Raw genomic sequence first — 19,298 nt, 5'->3', positions numbered from 1 at the left:
CAAAATGAAGATTACGTGACGGAGAAGGGTCTGATGGTTAAAGAGTCAACGTTTAGGAGCGGTCCGACGTAACGGGGAGAGAGAAAGATGTGGCACGTGGGGAAGACCGTCCGCACGTGTGGCGGGAGTACAGTGGTTAAAAGTTAAAATGGGGCGTTAGCGAGGGTAAAACTGGAAATGTGTGGTGAAGTGGTGGGTTAGGTTAAATTGTGAAGGTTAAAATGGTGACCTAACCGAGTTAACGGTGTTGACGTCGGTTGGAATAGTTTTTATAATTTATTTTTATAATTTTTAATTTTGAAGAAAGTCTATAAAGAAAAGCCATTTCGTTGGAAGCTTACTCCGACTCCATTACTGCGTTCTCCAACTTCTTCTTCTTCTTCTTGTTCTTCGTCTTTTTCGCTCTCCTTTCTGAAAATTTGTGTCTGCATTTGGACGCAAAAGGAATTGGAGTTTGGAGGAATGACAATGGCGGAATCTGGAGGGTGGATTCGTTTGTTTCTTCTCGTGGTGTTCATGTTGTTCGTCGGAGCAATTGCAAGAATTCCCAAAGACATTCCTGAAATTGAGTATGAATCTCTATCTCTCTCTTTAATTTGTGGATTTTCTGTTTCTTTTATCTTAATTCTTATCTTCGTCGGCGATTTCGCCTCCTTCTCTGTTATTTGCTCTGTATTTATGGGATCCGAGTTGTCTCTGTTGTTCTTTATATAGTTTTCGTTTGTTCTTCCTGATTTTGTATCCATTTTAGCCACATTATGTGAGTAGACGCTCGATTTTGAAACGTTTTTGGAGTTTTGATGTTTTCTAACTTCGATGATTCTTCAATTTAGCGTTTGCGGTTGTGTTTTCTCAACTACATTGTATTAATGCTGTTTCACTCAGAGCTTTTCATCTCTCGTTCTGGTTCTCATTTACAACTTGTGTACTTTGAGAAAAGGGCTCGTCCTTGGAACCAATTTCAGGAATGTATTATTGTCTTGTATTGCATATTTCGACCTACCAAACATTTCAGTATAGAGTCAGAGAGAATGACGAGGGAAGATGGAGAGTTCAATAAGCTATTCCTTCAAAATTTTATTTCTCCGTTTTTTGTGTTTCAAACTTGTGATTTCAATAAATTTTGCAGTAATGAGGCAACGGGGAAGTTGCAGAGCTCAAGCAACTCATCAATGGCAGTGAGGTGAATAATTTTTCTTTTTCCTCTTTTATTTTCAATGAATAAGTTCAGTTGAAAGAATAAATGCGGCAGATTCAGTACCTAACAAAACCTTTCAACGTTAATACCCTTCCTACCTTCCTCTACCTGAACTGATCTCAACCGTCTGTTGTTTGGCCTCTCTCAACTCTCTTACAAATCTCCATCGCTTGGATCTAGATCCCTGCATCTGAACCGTTTATTTCGTTATCCTTTACTTCTTGGGATTCCTCTCCTTCAGTAACAAATTTGGACGTCCTCCCAGATTTGCAACTTTTTCCCTTTTATGTCGTTTGTTTGTTGTGCTAAAAAAGGTTATGACATTTTCATGTGTGAGAGTGTGAAAATAGCCTTTTCCCGCTCGCTCTCCGTTCTATATTGGCTCTTAGAAAAGATACTTTCAACGGTTTTTGAGTATCTTTTTTCCACCTTTGAGTGCTGCACAAGATTCACTATATTGGACACTGAACTACGCGACGTGAAAAGAAAAAACGCGTTACATTATGCCACTCTCTTTTCTTGCGCTCCCTACCTTTGTTGCGTTGCCACGTTTTGCTTTATGATTTGCTGCTTGCTGGGATTTCCTCAAAATTGCATGTGCCTCTGTCCTTGTCAAAATGCATTAATGTCCTTGCCAAATATCCATATCCTGCCTATCAACTGTCAGTTCTGAAGTATCGTTCGTTTCTTCTTTTCTGTTGGTAATTTCAGGTTGGAGGAGCCTGAGGCTGAGACTCCCGGCAATAAGCATGCCGTGGACAACCCAGACGAGATCGCTGCTATGGTTGACATGTGGGTCTTCTTTTCCTCTTCATGTAGATTATAAATATATGAGATAATACCATTTATAGTCTAGAATTTGAATTATCAGTAGGAAAATTATGGAGGTGTGAAGGTTTAGGAATCAAATTTTTAAGGAAAATTAAGTAAACCTGTCCAATCTGACCAAATTATTACAAACCCACCTAAAAATGATCGATAATAATATGAACATGGCCACTTTTCTGTCCTTCATCGTCAGATTTTCGGTAGATTGAATCCTGATTCCAGAGTTGAAAACCCCCTTTTCATTTTTCGTCTCTCCTTCTTAACGTTGCATTAGATTTTTCACCTAAGTGTCCGTTTATACCTGTCTATTTCATTCTGTTGTTACTGTTTGGTCTTATTTCAGAACAAGACAGTTGAAAGTGGATCCATTTATTTTCTAGGATCTTGCTATCCAGTCCATGTGGACTTGTAATATGAGGCAAATGAACTTTTAAGTTGATTTGGACGAGTTTATTGCAAGTGGTAATTGCCCTTGAGTGGCCCAGTAGGCGACAAGGACCCGAAAAAATAGGCCACCAAACTTTCACCCATCAAACTGAATAGTCTCACATATTGACAAATAGGATTGCCTTTTTTTATGGCTCCCATTATCCCGTTCTTTTTTTGGGTGTAAATTTAATTATACAAGAAATTTACCCCCACCGACGCTGCTAGCAGGAGTTTCTGCTGTTATTTCCGCCAATAATGTGCTAATTATAGTTACTTCATTCTTTAAAGAGTTTTATAACACCGAAGATTAACCGTAAGAAAAATTACACTTGATCAGGAGTATCCGCAATGCCACTACGAGGAGAGAGCTTGGTTTCTTCTCGTGTGGAACCGGCAATCCTATTGATGACTGCTGGCGCTGCGACCCCAATTGGCAACAGAACCGCAAACGTCTAGCAGATTGTGGCATTGGCTTTGGCCGAAATGCCATCGGTGGTCGTGATGGTCGATTCTACGTCATCACTGACTCTGGCGACGATGACCCTGTCAATCCAAGGCCTGGCACTTTGCGACATGCCGTTATACAGGATGAACCTCTCTGGATCGTGTTCAAAAGAGACATGGTGATACAGCTGAAACAGGAGCTGATCATGAACAGTTTCAAGACAATTGATGCCCGTGGGTCCAATGTGCATATTGCTAATGGAGCTTGCATCACAATCCAGTTTGTGACCAATGTTATTGTCCATGGTCTAAACATCCATGACTGCAAGCCCACTGGAAACGCCATGGTAAGGAGTTCACCCAATCACGTTGGGTGGAGAACAATTGCTGATGGGGATGCCATTTCCATTTTTGGGTCAAGTCATATTTGGATTGATCACAATTCCCTCTCTAACTGTGCTGATGGCCTCGTTGATGCTGTCATGGGATCCACCGCAATTACCATCACCAACAATTACTTCACCCACCACAATGAGGTATCTTCACTTCATCCATCTACTCGTTTCCTTCTTTTTTTGTCCCTATTTTTCAGAGACAGTGCATCACGTTGTGTGTTTTATGAACAGGTGATGTTATTGGGACATAGTGATTCTTACGTTAGAGATAAACAAATGCAAGTGACCATTGCTTACAATCACTTTGGAGAAGGACTCATCCAAAGAATGCCAAGGTACAATCTTACTGTTCATCATTATTGTCCTTTTATTCATTTTAAGCCACCACAGTTTTCTGAAATGTCAGCTTCAAGCTGCCATGTCTTGATGACAACCAGATCCGTAGATAGATATTGGCTTAAAACTCTGTTCAGCTAAACGAAAGTGTTCAGCCATTTATAAGCAAGAGGACAATACTAACATCCGAACCCGTTTTCAATCTAACAAAATGGAATCAATTTGACCTATTATGCAGGTGTAGACACGGATACTTTCATGTAGTGAACAATGATTATACTCACTGGGAAATGTACGCCATTGGTGGAAGTGCAAATCCAACCATCAACAGCCAGGGTAACAGATATGCTGCTCCAACCAATCCATTTGCAAAAGAGGTACTAATACTCTTAAAAATCTTCAAACATCGTCTATTAGTGATACACTTCGTCTCATTTTAGTGTTCGATTTGTCTTTCTTTCGATGAACAAGAAGATACCAATAATAATAGCGGTAAAAAGATTAACCACACAATTTTTAAACTTTTATGCTCGACTTTTTCCTCACCATTATTTTTTTTTACTGAATCAACCACCTTCTGCAGGTGACCAAGAGAGTTGAGACAGCTGAATCTGAGTGGAAAAACTGGAATTGGAGATCAGAAGGAGACCTATTGATGAATGGTGCTTTTTTCACTCCATCTGGTGCAGGGGCCTCAGCAAGCTATGCTAGAGCCTCAAGCTTGGGAGCAAAATCTTCATCCATGGTTGCTACCATAACAGCCACCGCCGGTGCACTTTCCTGCCGGAGAGGCCATCCCTGCTAGCATTCAGATCCCTTTGGCTATCACAGAACACCCCCTCTATAGTTTTTCTGTGAATTTTTCAAATATTTACTTACAAATAGCCTTACCTTACCTCAATCTCCACATTCTATCTCCTCTATCATATCTAAAAACAAACTAGTGTACATTTTTATCTGTCTCATTACAGAGACGTTTCCCATTCAAACACCATCCCAGTTTGCTGTTTGTTGAGACACCCTGAAATCGCTCAACCTCGGCCTGCTTCAACTTCAAAAACACACCATTTGCCATTCAGCAAGCAGGTGCGGAAGCGTTGTTCTTGTGTTCATTTATTCCCCACTTTTCTTCTTCCCAATCCGTTGCTCCTCTTCCTTCAACTATCATTCTTACCCACCATGTCTACTATCTTCTGGTTCTTATAGGACCAGAATCATTTGAGTGTTTTATTTACATTTTCCTTCCTTTTTTGTATTTTTTGTTCTTTTTCTTTCTTTTTACACTTTGTTCTGTTTTGTGATACAATCTCTACACTATGTTTGTCAAACATTTAATTATCAAAGCAAAAGTTTGCTAAAGATGATAGCAAATATTTGTTGATATGTCTTTGTCTATCTTCCACCTACTTTTTCTCTTTTTTAATTAACTTCTTGAAGGTAGATAGTTGTAAGGTATTGGTTGAGAGGTGATGTGAAATAAATTCATTTGGTTGAATTTTGAAACCCATATATTTTCTTTTCACAAACAATCATAAATGTGTATAGAATTATTGATAGGCAAATTAAATAGGTTAGGCCCCTTTTTTAAAAAATAAAAATAAAAATAAAGAAAAAGATTAACTTTTACTTTTACTTTTCTTTTTCTTTTGATACTTTACTTTTTCTTTTGATACTTTAAAACAATTGTGTTCTTTTGGTTCTTACAACTGAACAGGACATATGAATTCATTCTCTTTAACTCAATCACTTGTCCTTCTACCGAGTGTAAGAATAGTTGAAAAGTCACTTGTCCTTCTATTAAATTTACCGAGTGTAGGATTAGTTGAAAAGATAAGATTTTGATAGTGATTATTGAAGTTAGATAATGAGGATTAATATGTCAATAAAGAGTTAATGTTTTTTATTTATATGATCGAGTAAATAAAAGGAAGAGCAATACAAGCACTTGCAGTAAATATTGATTTTTTTTTATCACAATACTTTTCTATTAAAGAAATGAACATTTGAGATCTTTTTTTTTTTTTTTTTTTTTTTTTTTTNTCATTCATTTTCTCTACAAGGAAACTAAAATGATTTCTTGGAGTGGTCAAATTGGAAGTCAAAGTCAACACCAAATAAAAGTACTATGCAAGAAAAAAAATCATATTAGAAAACAATTCCATGCCCTTTGTCATGGGGCATCAAACATTTGACTATATTTTAGGCATGATGAACTTCAATGGCAGTAATCATTTTCATGACATTAAAAAGTTTTGATTTCATTGACATATACCAGTAACTTATCCATCCAACAAATTTACAAGAAATAAAATAATTGACTATTCTGTTTTTAATCAAGCCCTCAAAAAAATCTAGATTCACAGCTATCTTCAAAGAAGAAAAAAGTTCAACACATCTCGAGAGTAAAGAATTGAACCTTTGATTTTTCAGTCAAGCATAGAACGTCTCGATCATTTGAGTTATGCTCAAGTCAACCATAACAATTGCACCTTACTTTCATCCCCTCTAGTTCTTGTTCAAATATATGCTAATGGAGAAAGAGAAGAAATGCTATAACGAACAAATTTTGACAATAACTAATACTTTGATGACAATCTGTAACGGCCAAAGCCCACCGCTAGCAGATATTGTCATCTTTGGACTTTCCCTTTCAGGTTTCTCCTCAAGGTTTTTAGAACGCGTATGCTATAGAGAGATTTCAACACCCTTATAAAAAATGTTTTCGTTCCCCTCTCTAACCGGTGTAGAATCTCACACCATCTATTTCCTCTTAAATGAGCTAACGAGGGAGAAAATATTTTAAGGAAGCATTCCAAGTGTAATGATTCATTCCATGAACTAAATTCAGCATATGACCGATTCTACCACACATGGTAGGCTTACGCTCCACTTTACAACCGATAAGAGACTGTGAAAGGGCACCATATAATCAAAGAAAGCAACCTCCCACCACCTTACATTCTGGTTCTACACATACACATGGCTTCCAACCTTTCTTTCCTTTAATGCAGGCAGAAATTAGAGAGAAAATTTAAGCTTTTGGTTGGCTTGACAATATGTGAGGTGAGGTGAGAGATTACGTTAATATATACTTTTGCTTAGTGAGAGATTCAAAACTTTAACCTTTCAATCAAGGTGATTAAATCTTTACCCGATTGAAAAATATGTTTCTATGCTTCATATTTCATAAAATAAGATCCAAACTGAAATTAAGGTGAACTAAAAGCGCTAAAGATGTAACTTAATCTAAATAATTCTAATGTATGCAGCCACCAATTAGATTTTATTAAGACAGACATGACAACTTTAAATAAATAAAACTTTCCAAAAACTAGCATGATACCACAAGACAACTTAATAACACCAGAACTATTTCTTTCACTTATATAACTGGGGGAAAGAATTTTAATGACAACTATGCCTTCATCTAAACAGATGGCATTAGGCAAATGGGGTCTCCAATGAACAGAGCAGAAACTGATATCATGAAAACAGTGGAGAGTATTAATTTCCATCATGGATGATGGAAAAACAAATAGGGAAGCATGTGAGTCGGGCCCATTTGGCTATTGCTAGGTAGTAGGGACTGCAAACGTAAATCCGTACTATAATGGGCCCATTTCCATTTCTGGGCCCAAAAGTTTTCCCAAATGGATATGAACAAGGAGACACTAAGTAGAAAGGATGAACATTCCCTTTCAGTTGCAAATGCAACTCCTCAGCCTCAGACATGCACTTTAAAGATGCTGAGTTGTTGTCTCCCCATTCCATCCTAACCTCTCTTAATATTTCTCCCAATCTACTGTATTGAAAGCAAGATATGCTTTATAACAATTATTGATGTTTTTTCTTCTCCTTATCCATCTTCTAACCTTTCATTTATGCATAAATAACAATTATTGTTGCAATTTAGATGAAGAAACTATTCTCGTTTATCACATCTGACACTGTGTGATTTCTAAATTGGAATTTTAGAAGAGCCTTAAAGCCAAAACCCATCATGGCAACATGGCTTTCAAGCTCCAACGATCAGCACAGAAAATTCTAATTATCACACTGCAAAAAGTTTGTAAATAGTGTGTTATGACAGGACAAGATAGAGAGAACCTTTAGTCTTGGATCTGGTAGGTGTAATTAGCTTCAGCAAAGTGAGATTTCACCAGTGCGAGAGCACGGTAGCGATGAGATATCTTGTTCTTTTCTTCCTTGGACATTTCAGCATACCTATGAAATAAAGTAGAATCATAAGAATATGTTGCAGACCCTTTATTTATAAATTGATCGTATTTGTTGTAGTATGATTCTACAATGAGAGGGAGGGATAGATAAGCTTACGTTTGATCATAGCCATCAGGTTGAAAAATTGGATCCCAACCAAAATCATTAGGGCCTCTCGGAAGAACAATTTTTCCCTAATAGAGCAAGTAATGAGGACAAATTTTTAGTACAACAAAGAAAGAACCCAGAGAGAACTCATTTTCATACAGTGTTATTTTGAGAACAAATTTTTTCTGAGATCAATGAGTGAAAACTAGACAAATATGTATAAGAAGAAAAGGAAGTGAATAAGGAATAGCATCATCGTCCGAGCAACAATATTCAAATACCAGTGATTAATCTGTAGCTACCTGTGTTGGACAAAAGAATTATAGGTCGCTTCGTTGTCCTATCGCTACATGTTCTTGACTGCCAATACACCCATGAAATGGTCTTTGGCAACATTTACGCAACCACTGAATTTAAGGTGATCTCAACTTGATAGCTTCTTCTCCTTCTGGCCTTGATTTACCGACTTCTCCAACAACGGAATCCATTTGTTCATCTCTTATAAAAAGAATTGTTCTTCATTAACTACCAAAAGCAGCAACTATTCGTTCTTACACTAATGTCCAAAATTATTTCCAATCAAAGACTTGTATGTATGTATGTCCCTACAACCAGAATTTATCCAGAACTCCCAAATTAGACCCTTGAGAAGCATAACCTCACGAAGTTGTGCACTCTTGGGATGGTCAGTAGATCGCTATCATAAAAAACTGTGATTTCTAGCTTTCATACTTGCACTTAAAACTAATGTTTCCTTCCATTTGCCTTAACCACGCTTCTCTTTGACGTTATGCTCAATCAACTTTTGTTCTATCATATCCAAACTAAATAGCATTGCTATATATATTACCCAGCCACAATGTAAAATTCACAACCTCATATTAGCATTGATACACTCAATACCCAGCTGCAACTATCTGTTCTAACACTAAAGCCCAAAATTAACTAAACTAATGCTTCCTAGTGACAACTTGTGATATTCATATTAAATCTCTTTCTCCTCTTGATGATGATAATGAATTTGATGAAAGAAGAGGCATTATCATTTTCCTACTTTTTCCATTAGCATTTAGATTTATCTCCAAAAGGTTTCTTCCGTCACACAGTAAGAAACTAAAAGCATATTAGGTAGTGATTTTGAAATTGCTAAATCATTTTTGTCAGGTTCAAAATCATTCCAAAACATGTTTTGAATCAATTTTGATTTTATGAAAATAATGTTTAAAAATGTAAAACAAACATTAAATTGATTTTGAATCATTAAAAGTATGTTTTGGAGTAATTTGATCACAACAAATATAACAGACAAAATCACTCTCAAACATGTCCCAAGAGATCTTCTACAAATAACTTGAGCCCAATATGACCTATCAACTCATCTTAAGAATCCAACATTGACTTTCAAGTAGAAGGTCGAGGTTCTTCTTTTGGCCATGTAAGTTACTATATGTCTACAAAATTCAACTTCTAAACATCGTACTTAAAGAGAGAAAGAAAGGTGTACTCACAGAATTTTATTAGGATAAATGTTGGGAATATTGTAAAGATATGAAGTGATTATAAAAATAAACTGGATTGGAGGAGATTAAACTTAGAATAAAAATATCCAAACTTATGAAAATTGAGATAATTAAAACAACTGATTGGAGAAAATACTGCTCATCGTATAGTTAAGTAGGAAACTGTACAATTTCATACCGGAGTATTTCCCACAAATGTGATGGGTTCAGCTTCAGGCCCAAGAGAAAATGAAAAGATGCATGAAGCATATGCTGACTTGTCCTCATATGCCAACAACAAATTGTTCAGGCCTGCAAAAGACAGATGTAAGCAACACTTGGTTGCAATGACCAGCGTATATCACTGCCACTAAATAAAAGAAAAATGGTAAAGGGAAAAGCTAGTATGAAGACAAGTACGACCTTCATGACCAATCTTCTCCAGGAACCACTTGCTGCACAATTAAAGCCACCAGATGATTAAAAACATAAGATACGCGTCTTCTGCAAACTCAGCTGAGATCCATGCGAAAACAAACTTGGATAGATCTCAATTAGTTTTGTTAAATTAGAAATGGAGAAAAAGAAAATATTATTTGAGTAATTAGGGGAATCAATTTCTAGTTCTTCCAGGATGTGCCATCCTTGGACAGAGAAAGACCCTTTTCTCCCTTGAGAATCGTATGAATCCTTCAATTGTTGAATTCTTCTATAAGTTTCTTTAATATATATATGATGACAACATAGTTATGGTTCAAGTAATATGTAAATAAGAAACAAAGCTTCACCTAAGAAGGGGCATTCATAGTGTAGCAACTTACATGTATGGCCCTGAAAAAGAGAAAGATAACGATGTCAATGATTTGAACATATACGCTTGGAAGGGGAAGAGGTTTTCAAAAATGAAAAACACTGAATACCTGGTAGACCCTTCAAAGCATTAAAGCAGAGGCATGTATCTTCCACAAGAACCGGCCCGTTAACCTTCCATTGATCAAACCCGGCAACTCCAAATCAGTCAAAACATTCAAACAAATAAAAGGATAAAATGACTCCTCTCTTTTGTTTTTGATTCATCTGAAGAGTGATTCATAATCGAATGACGAAAATATAAAAGAAAGTGCACCTGAATAGCTGCCAATCGAGCTTTCTCTTTCGATATATCTTCTGGTTCGCCTTGCAACTCCGGCACTGATTATAATAACACAACAACAATAAACAAATGCTCAAAAGATCAAAAAACTAGGATAAAGTAAGAGAGAAAGAGAGCGCGCGAGTATACAATCAAGCTTGAGAGACCGAAAAGGAACGGAGTTGCCCAAGATTGCTCGAACTTCCTCGAGCTTCTTGGCATTGCCGGTCACAAATGTCACCGGCCGAGGAAGCACCAATCCAATTCTTGAAGCAGCAACTGTTGCCATTCTGCTTCAGTTGCTCTGATTCCCGATGACGAAGAACAAATTATTCAGCTCAAGGCGCCAATTCTTACACCCTAATTTAGGACGAGGGTTTTTCAACCTATATTTTAATTATTTTAGCGCTTACGACAGTTTTCAGTTTTTTTTTTCAAATTTATTTAGAATCTTTATTATTATACTTTTAAAAAAATTAAATATAACTTTTAATGCTAATACTTTGTCCTCGTCACAAAGCACTTTTGATGGCAGTAGATTTGCGATTGTGAGGCACTCACTTTCCGACGACAAGTGAGCTAAGTCAATTCGTTCTTGCGTCATCCACGACCAAGCAATGTATGCTCGAGCCTCTAGCCTCGGTTTTAAAAGAAGGTTTTAGAAAACGAGAGGAGAGAAAGAGATTTTCGAAAGATATATTTTTTAAAGAGACGTTATATAAGCAAGCAAGAGAGAAATAACAACGGCTCACAGTATATAACCTTGGGTAGGGAGAATAAATGAGAGAATACGTGAATTATGTTATAGTCCAACGATACGGTGGCTACAAGATGTTTTAAATAAAAGTTATTTCTTATAACAATATGGCACATCTTTCTTTTTTAGTGGCCGGTTCATAAAATCTTTATGGTTAAGCGACTCGTGTTGGTATGTGAGAATAGTTTTTACTCTTAAAAAACAATAAATAGGTAATGTGACCGTCGTACGAGATGTAGGAGAATGTCGGTGGCCCATAGTTGCTAAATCCAAATTTTGAATATCGGCCATAGGTCATTACAAATGGTGTCAGAACAGTATATATCCCAGTAAGATGTGGATTATGGACAAGTGACTCGTGTTCGTATGTGAAGATAGTCTTCTCTCTTAAGAGCGAGGAGTAGACAAGGTGCTCATTGTGAGATCCTACATCGGTTGTAGAAGGGAATGAAGCTTTATTGATAAGTGTGTGAGAAACTCTCACTAGCAGACGCGTTTTAAAATCTTGAGAGGAAAGTTTAAAGAGGACAACGTTTGGTAGCGATGGGCTTTAGCTGTTACAAATGGTATCAAAGTCAAACACCGGGCAGTGTGCCAACAAGGACGCTGAGCCCTTAAGAGGGTGGACACGGGGCATTGTGCCAGCGAGGACTCTGGGCCTCGAAGGAGGGTGGATTGCGAGATCTCACGTCGATTTGAGAGAGGAACAAGTACAAGCGAGGATACTAGCCCCGAATGGGTGGATTGTGAGATCCCGGGTGTGAAATCTGTCCTTAGCATAGACACTTTAAAATCTTAAGGGGAAGCCCAAAAAGAAAAGTTCAAAAAGGACAATATCTACCGGCGGTCATTTGGGCTTGTTTGGAATTTTCGAGTCAGGCTAGCCCTTGCATTGGGCCCATTATAAACCTACAGCTCTTAGCAGACACTAAAAGCCCAAATATTCACGCACAAATCGAGGCCCAATTGTAGTTAACTAATGGGCCGAGTACCTGGCCCATCTAAAATTTTTATATTTTTATTAAATGCCACGTGGAAAGATTCCACTTGGAGTTTCTCTAGGCAGTGACCCTTGAATTTAGGGAGCATTTAGGACGACAAAGCGCCATCGTCAAAATATATTTAATTGTTGGTACTTTATAAATCATAACTATTTAATGATTTAAATATTCTAATTTACACGTAATCCTCATTAAATATTTAATTATTTATTTCAATTTGGTCCTATAATAATTCAATTTATAAATATTTTAATTCAAACATTATCTTTAATTATTTAAGTTCTCATCATTTCTTCCCATAATTTGTGGAGTGATGTTTTAAAAGTCGATTTTTTTAAAATATTTTGAAATGAATTTATAATTCCAACTCAGCAATTAATTAACTCTAAATTTAATATAAATGAACTAAGGTACTTAATTTAAACCTCGGTCGCTAAAATAAAACAATATTAATTAAAAAATTATATTCCTTTAATATTAAAATTAGATTTTAAAATATTTTATTAATACAAATTATTATATATTATACACGAATTTAGGGGTTGTGTTTATTTTTAATTTTAATTAAAATTTGAATGTCACGTGGAGAGGCCTAAAAATGAGGAAACCGTTGTCTTTTTGTTGAAGGCTTTGAGCAAAAGTTACAATGTCACTCTACCAGACACTCAATTATTATTCAAATTTGTTTATTTATTTATTTATTTATTTTAATTTTCTATAACCTTTCAATTCTTTTGATGAATGTGAGTTGTATGATTTGATTCTTTACTTAGGATTTGATATTTCACGTGAGTTTCACGTGCGTGAGATACGTTTATAAAATGGGACCATTTTTTAATTGTTTTTTTTTTCTCCTTAAATAGGTTGGTGTATATTTGAGATATTTACATGCGTTTATTTAAATTTACATTTTAAAATATTTATAAAGTATATATTTTTACAAATATGTTTAATTATTTTGTTTTATATATTTTTTATATCGGTTGCAATTAATCAATAAAATAATAGTGTGATACCGAGTAAATGAGAGGTACGTGAATGAACAGAAACCATATTTTATGAGATAATCTTGATAATAGAATATCTAATAAATGCTAAAAATAATTAAAAGTCATTACATATATAAAAAATATGAACGTTATTTTTTTGTAGCTCAATCATAGAAACTTCGTGGTTAAATGTATTTTAATTAGAACAATTCTATGTTTTATGATATTTTAGGAATGTTCTTGAGATTCAAGTGAGCTAGGACAAAACATGTTGGAATGACTCGTATTGGTCTTTGGAGATAGTTTTTATTCTTGAGGAACGAGGAGTAGGTAACCCGAGCATGTTTCAGGGGGATAAAAGGGAATGTCGAGGCTATCAAGTGTAAAATAAAAAAATATGGGCATGGGTCGTTACAAATGGTAGTAAGACGTGATTCGAGGACGAACCAACATGAAAATTGATGGGCAAAGTTGGTGGGCATGCGATACCCGAATAAAAATGGTATATTAATGAACTGAAATTACATCTGAACGAGAGAATTCTTGAGAAGATGCAATAAAAGGTTGGAAATCAGTTGACCAACAATTGATAATGTTCATTAAAGTGGAGCTTTTTAAGAACATATTTATTAAAATAAACCAAAGTTGAAAAAATTAAGAATAAATATTTGAAAAATAAAATAACCAACAAATTTTAAAAGTAGAGCAAGTCAAAATAATATTTAAATTTGTTTAATTATTTATTATTTTTTGTTGGGGGTAGAAATGGAATTTAACAAACTTGCATTGCAATTCAAGAATCTACTCAACATCAACGTCGCCTAGTGTTTATAAACGGATTCTTAATTTTCCCGCCTTTCTGATGCATCAATTATGCATGCACGAATTTGGACCATCTGATCATTTTTGCTCGTTAAATCCAACGGCTTAGATTGCGACTCTCATAATTAGTACATTTATTTAAATCATACAAACCTAGGGAAATGGCAATGTAAATTATTTATTATAATTCATTTTATAATTTTAGTATTTCTATAAAACTTTAAAAAAATGTGGATATTAGCAAATTAAAATTTAAAAAATAGATAATAATTTTGGTTCATGGAGCGAAACGAGCAAGCAAATAAGAAGCAACAATGGCGGGCGTCGGCTATCTTCTTCACCACTGCAACTCCAAGCAGTTCATCTCCCTCCTCTCTTTTCGTGCCCAGTATTTCAATATTCAATTCTCTCTCTCTGCCCTAGAGAGAGAAAAACCGAAAACAAGCATCCAAAGCGCGGCGTGGGTAGTGGGTTTGGTTTTGATAGTCTCAAGATAGTGCTCGTTAATCTTTATTTTATTGGTTTTGGTTTTGATTGATCGCCATTGATAGTTCTTCGAGAGAAACGGAAAGAGGCTGCAATATCAATGATACGAGCCCGAGAAGAAGGGTTTGGAAATTGATGCAAATGTCGTCGATGCCATCTTCGAGACAACGTTACCTCTTCTTCTTGTTCTTGTTCTTGTTCTTCTCTGTTCTTCAATGCGTTTCTTATGTCTCTGCTACCAATGGCGAAGCCTCTCTGTTGTTTTCATGGCTTCGAAGTTCTGGTAGTAGTTCTCATTTCTCCGATTGGAACGTTCTTGATCCTAATCCGTGTAAATGGACTTCCATTTCTTGCTCCTCTCAAGGTTTTGTTACTGAAATTAATATTCAGTTTGTTCCTCTTCGGCTTCCTCTGCCTTCGAATCTCTCTTCGTTTCGATTTCTTCAGAAGCTTGTTATCTCCGGCGCTAATGTCACCGGGAAAATCCCCGATGATATTGGAAACTGCACGGAACTTACGATTCTCGACTTGAGCTCCAATAATCTTGCCGGTTCTATTCCCGTAAGTATTGGAAACCTCCGGAAGTTAGAGGACTTGATTTTGAACGGAAACCAGTTGACGGGGAGCATTCCGGCGGAGTTAGGGCTTTGCTCTAGTCTCAAGAATCTCTTCGTTTTTGATAACTTACTGTCTGGATTTTTGCCGCTGGACTTCGGAAAATTGGGAAATCTCGAAGTTCTTCGAGCGGGAGGTAACAAAGAAATCACCGGAGAAATCCCACCGGAGATTGGAAACTGCAGTAAACTGACATTGTTAGGACTGGCCGATACTCGGATTTCCGGCCGGTTACCGTCGTCTCTTGGAAGGCTTCAGAAGCTTCAAACATTGTCGATTTACACGACTTTGCTCTCCGGCGAAATCCCTTCCGATTTAGGTAACTGTTCTGAGCTTGTTGATTTGTTTCTTTACGAAAATAGTCTCTCTGGTTCGATTCCACCACAGATTGGGGAGCTTAAAAAACTTGAGCAATTGTTCTTATGGCAGAACAATCTTGTTGGGGCAATCCCCAAAGAGGTTGGTAACTGTAGCAGTTTGAGAAGAATTGATTTCTCTTTGAATTACCTGTCTGGAACTTTACCTTTAACTTTAGGAGGACTTACAGAACTAGAGGACTTTATGATTAGTGATAACAATGTCTCTGGTTCGATCCCTGCTAGTCTTTCAAATGCCAAGAATTTGTTGCAGCTGCAATTTGATAACAATCAAATTTCTGGGTTGATTCCACCAGAGCTTGGGGCTTTGTCAAAGCTTACTGTCTTGTTGGCATGGCAGAACCAGCTTGAAGGAAGCATTCCTGAAAGTTTGGAGGGTTGTAGTAATCTTGAAGCTATTGATTTGTCTCATAACTCACTCACAGGTGCTATTCCTTCTGGGTTGTTTCAGCTTCATAATCTCACAAAACTTCTGTTGATTTCCAATGATATATCTGGTTCGATCCCACCCGAAATCGGTAATGGCAGCTCGCTCGTGCGGCTGCGGCTTGGAAACAACCGGATTACCGGTGGGATTCCGAGAACAATTGGCAGGATGAGTAGTTTAGACTTTCTTGATCTCTCTGGGAATCGAATCTCTGGTCCATTGCCTGATGAGATTGGCAATTGCAGAGAGTTGCAGATGATAGATTTGAGCTATAATGCTTTAGAAGGTCCCTTGCCTAGCTCTTTGGCATCTTTGTCTGAGCTTCAGGTCTTAGATGTTTCATCGAATCGATTTTCGGGTCAGCTCCCGGGGAGTTTCGGGAGTCTTGTTTCGTTAAATAAGCTTGCTTTGAGAGCAAACTTATTCTCGGGAGCAATACCGGCATCGCTCGGGCTATGTTCGGGTTTGCAACGGCTCGATCTTAGTAGTAACCATTTTACAGGCAACATTCCAGTGGAGCTGGGACGGCTTGATGCTCTTGAAATTGCTCTTAATCTCAGCAACAATGAGCTCTATGGGCCAATCCCACCTCAGATATCTGCACTTACTAAGCTTTCAGTTCTTGATCTGTCAAGAAACAAGCTCGAGGGGGACTTGAAACCGCTTGCAGGGCTGAGTAATTTGGTCTCTCTCAATATCTCTTACAATAACTTCAGTGGTTATCTTCCTGACAACAAGCTTTTCAGGCAGCTAGCACCAACGGACCTGACTGGCAATGAAAGGCTCTGTTCTTCGATCAGGGACTCATGTTTCTTAATGGATGGATCAGGACTAACAAGGAATGTAAACAACGTGAGATTATCTCATAAACTTATGATAGTAATTGCCTTGCTCGTTGTTTTAACATTTGTTTTGATAATCATGGGGATTATAGCAGTGATTAGAGCAAGAAGAACCATAATTGATGATGATGATTCGGAGCTAGGGGACAAATGGCCTTGGCAATTCACACCATTCCAGAAACTAAATTTCTCTGTGGATCAAGTACTTAGATGCCTCATAGATTCAAATGTGATTGGAAAAGGATGTTCTGGGGTTGTTTATCGTGCTGATATCGGTAACGGCGAGATCATTGCCGTGAAGAAGCTATGGCCAACGATATCAGCTGCCAGTCATGAGTATACCGACGACAAACCAAGGGTTCGGGATTCCTTCTCGACGGAGGTGAAAACTTTAGGCTTGATCCGTCATAAGAACATTGTTAGATTCCTGGGTTGTTGTTGGAACAAAAACACAAGGTTGCTTATGTATGATTACATGCCTAATGGGAGTTTGGGAAGCCTCCTCCATGAAAGAGGAGGAGGGGATGATGCCTTGGACTGGACACTTAGGTACAAAATTTTGCTTGGTGCAGCACAAGGGCTTGCTTACTTGCACCATGACTGTGTCCCTGCCATTGTTCACAGGGATATCAAGGCCAATAATATTCTCATTGGCCTGGATTTTGAGGCTTACATTGCTGATTTCGGCCTTGCCAAGCTCGTCGATGAAGGTAATTTCGGTCGTTCCTCCAATACAGTGGCCGGTTCTTATGGATACATTGCTCCTGGTAAGCCATTCTTCCTTCAGTTCTTGTAGTTTTTTCTCTGATCATCATCTTTATTTCATATCAAGTAATGTCTATATCCAGTCTTTACTTCATGAAACTTTATAGCTAATATAAAACCTTTTAAGTGTCAAGATCAAAGATGTTATTGGATCAAGCCAACCATCGTGCAGAGTCTATTGGTTTCTCTTTTCCCCCATTTCGTCTCATCATTATAGACAAATGGTGAGATCGTACATCGATTGGAGAGGGGAATGAATCATTCCTTCTAAGGGTGTGGAAACCTCTCCCTAGTAGACGCGTTTTTAACCGTGAGGCTAACGACGATATGTAATGGGCTAAAGTGGACAATATCTACTAGCGGTGGGCTTTGTCTGTTATAAATGGTATTAGAGCTAGACACCGAGCGGTGTGTCAACGAGGACGTTGGGCCCCAAGGAGGGGTGGATTGTGAGATCCTACCTTGGTTGGAGAGGGAAACAAAACATTCTTTATAAGGGTGTGGAAACATCTCCCTAGTAGACGCGTTTTAAAACCGTGAGGCTAATGGCGATATCTAACGGACAAAATGAGACAATATCTGCTAGCGGTGGACTTGGGCTGTTACACAAACATATTTTGGTTTTCGACCCGATATTAAAGTCATTCTTAACCAACTCTCTTTTCCTTTCAGAATATGGATACATGATGAAGATCACAGAAAAGAGCGATGTTTACAGCTTTGGTGTCGTAGTATTGGAAGTCCTAACCGGAAAGCAACCAATTGATCCAACAATACCAGAAGGGCAACATGTAGTTGATTGGGTGAGACACAACAAAGGAGTGGGAGTTCTAGACGCAGCCCTTCTATCCAGGTCAGAGTCAGAGATAGAGGAAATGGTGCAAGTTTTAGGCATAGCATTGCTGTGTGTGAACTTCGCCCCGGACGAGCGCCCGAACATGAAAGATGTCGCTGCCATGCTTAAAGAAATCAAGCAAGAAACCGACTCGAAGATCGACCTGCTCGTTGAAGGGGGAAGTACTGATGGTCAAGAAAACAAGAGGCCAAAGGGGGTGTTGGCATTGACATCCTCTTCTAAACTGGGAATAGAAAGTGTTCGTGCCACAAGCGATGGTTTCAGCCTTTCTTCTTCCTCACTGATCTACCCATCTTCCTCCATTCCCAAAATGTGATTCAAGTGAAATTCTAACTGATTTTTTTTTTTTAATTTTATTTCTTCACTCACTTTCTTCACTCACTTTTTTTAATTTTGGTATTTGAAGATAATTATGGTTTTAAAACCCAATGTTTATTTTTATTTGTACAGTCGAGATTCCTAAATATAATTATCTATAGGACGTGTTGTTTATAGCCATATGTCAATTTCAAACCCCTTTTATATGCTCTTATATTAAATAGGTTTTTAATATTTCATGTTGTCTCAATACCGAGTGTATTACTATTCACAAAAAATCATGTCTACACCCGTCGGAATTAAAATGTATCAAAATATATTATAGGAGAATAGGACCATTTGTCACGTTTTCCTATTAAAGTTATGTGCTATCAAAACGGTTGTTGTTGCCGTTGTTTTTAGTTTATAACATTGTTTTCGACCTATTTTCTCGTTCACGTTTTTTTAAAAAAATTT

The 19,298-nt window shown here is 37.3% G+C and overlaps 3 protein-coding genes across 3 annotated transcripts; 2 read left to right on the top strand and 1 right to left on the bottom strand.

Moving 5' to 3' along the window:
* The first annotated feature begins 327 nt into the window (after positions 1-327).
* On the top strand, positions 328-5,013 carry LOC111790921 (probable pectate lyase 8). Its single transcript, XM_023672050.1, has 7 exons — positions 328-569; positions 1,130-1,183; positions 1,910-1,990; positions 2,793-3,435; positions 3,526-3,629; positions 3,869-4,007; positions 4,214-5,013. The coding sequence occupies exons 1-7, from the start codon at positions 463-465 to the stop codon at positions 4,433-4,435; spliced, it is 1,350 nt and encodes a 449-aa protein (XP_023527818.1). The 5' UTR covers positions 328-462; the 3' UTR covers positions 4,436-5,013.
* Positions 5,014-7,451: 2,438 nt separating this feature from the next.
* On the bottom strand, positions 7,452-10,967 carry LOC111789685 (inosine triphosphate pyrophosphatase). Its single transcript, XM_023670337.1, has 8 exons — positions 10,738-10,967; positions 10,582-10,646; positions 10,376-10,439; positions 10,277-10,286; positions 9,879-9,910; positions 9,655-9,767; positions 7,966-8,042; positions 7,452-7,854 (listed from the first exon to the last, which is right to left on the bottom strand). The coding sequence occupies exons 1-8, from the start codon at positions 10,874-10,876 to the stop codon at positions 7,740-7,742; spliced, it is 615 nt and encodes a 204-aa protein (XP_023526105.1). The 5' UTR covers positions 10,877-10,967; the 3' UTR covers positions 7,452-7,739.
* Positions 10,968-14,449: 3,482 nt separating this feature from the next.
* LOC111791296 (receptor-like protein kinase 2) lies at positions 14,450-18,877 on the top strand. The gene is made up of 2 exons (XM_023672581.1): positions 14,450-17,670; positions 18,341-18,877. The coding sequence occupies exons 1-2, from the start codon at positions 14,778-14,780 to the stop codon at positions 18,838-18,840; spliced, it is 3,393 nt and encodes a 1,130-aa protein (XP_023528349.1). The 5' UTR covers positions 14,450-14,777; the 3' UTR covers positions 18,841-18,877.
* The last annotated feature ends 421 nt before the right edge of the window (positions 18,878-19,298 follow it).

This window comes from Cucurbita pepo, chromosome LG03, assembly GCF_002806865.2.
Source record: "Cucurbita pepo subsp. pepo cultivar mu-cu-16 chromosome LG03, ASM280686v2, whole genome shotgun sequence".
Taxonomy (NCBI): Eukaryota; Viridiplantae; Streptophyta; class Magnoliopsida; order Cucurbitales; family Cucurbitaceae; genus Cucurbita; species Cucurbita pepo.
The sequence above is the reverse complement of the archived record's forward strand: the minus strand, read 5'-3'. Positions and strand labels throughout refer to the sequence as shown.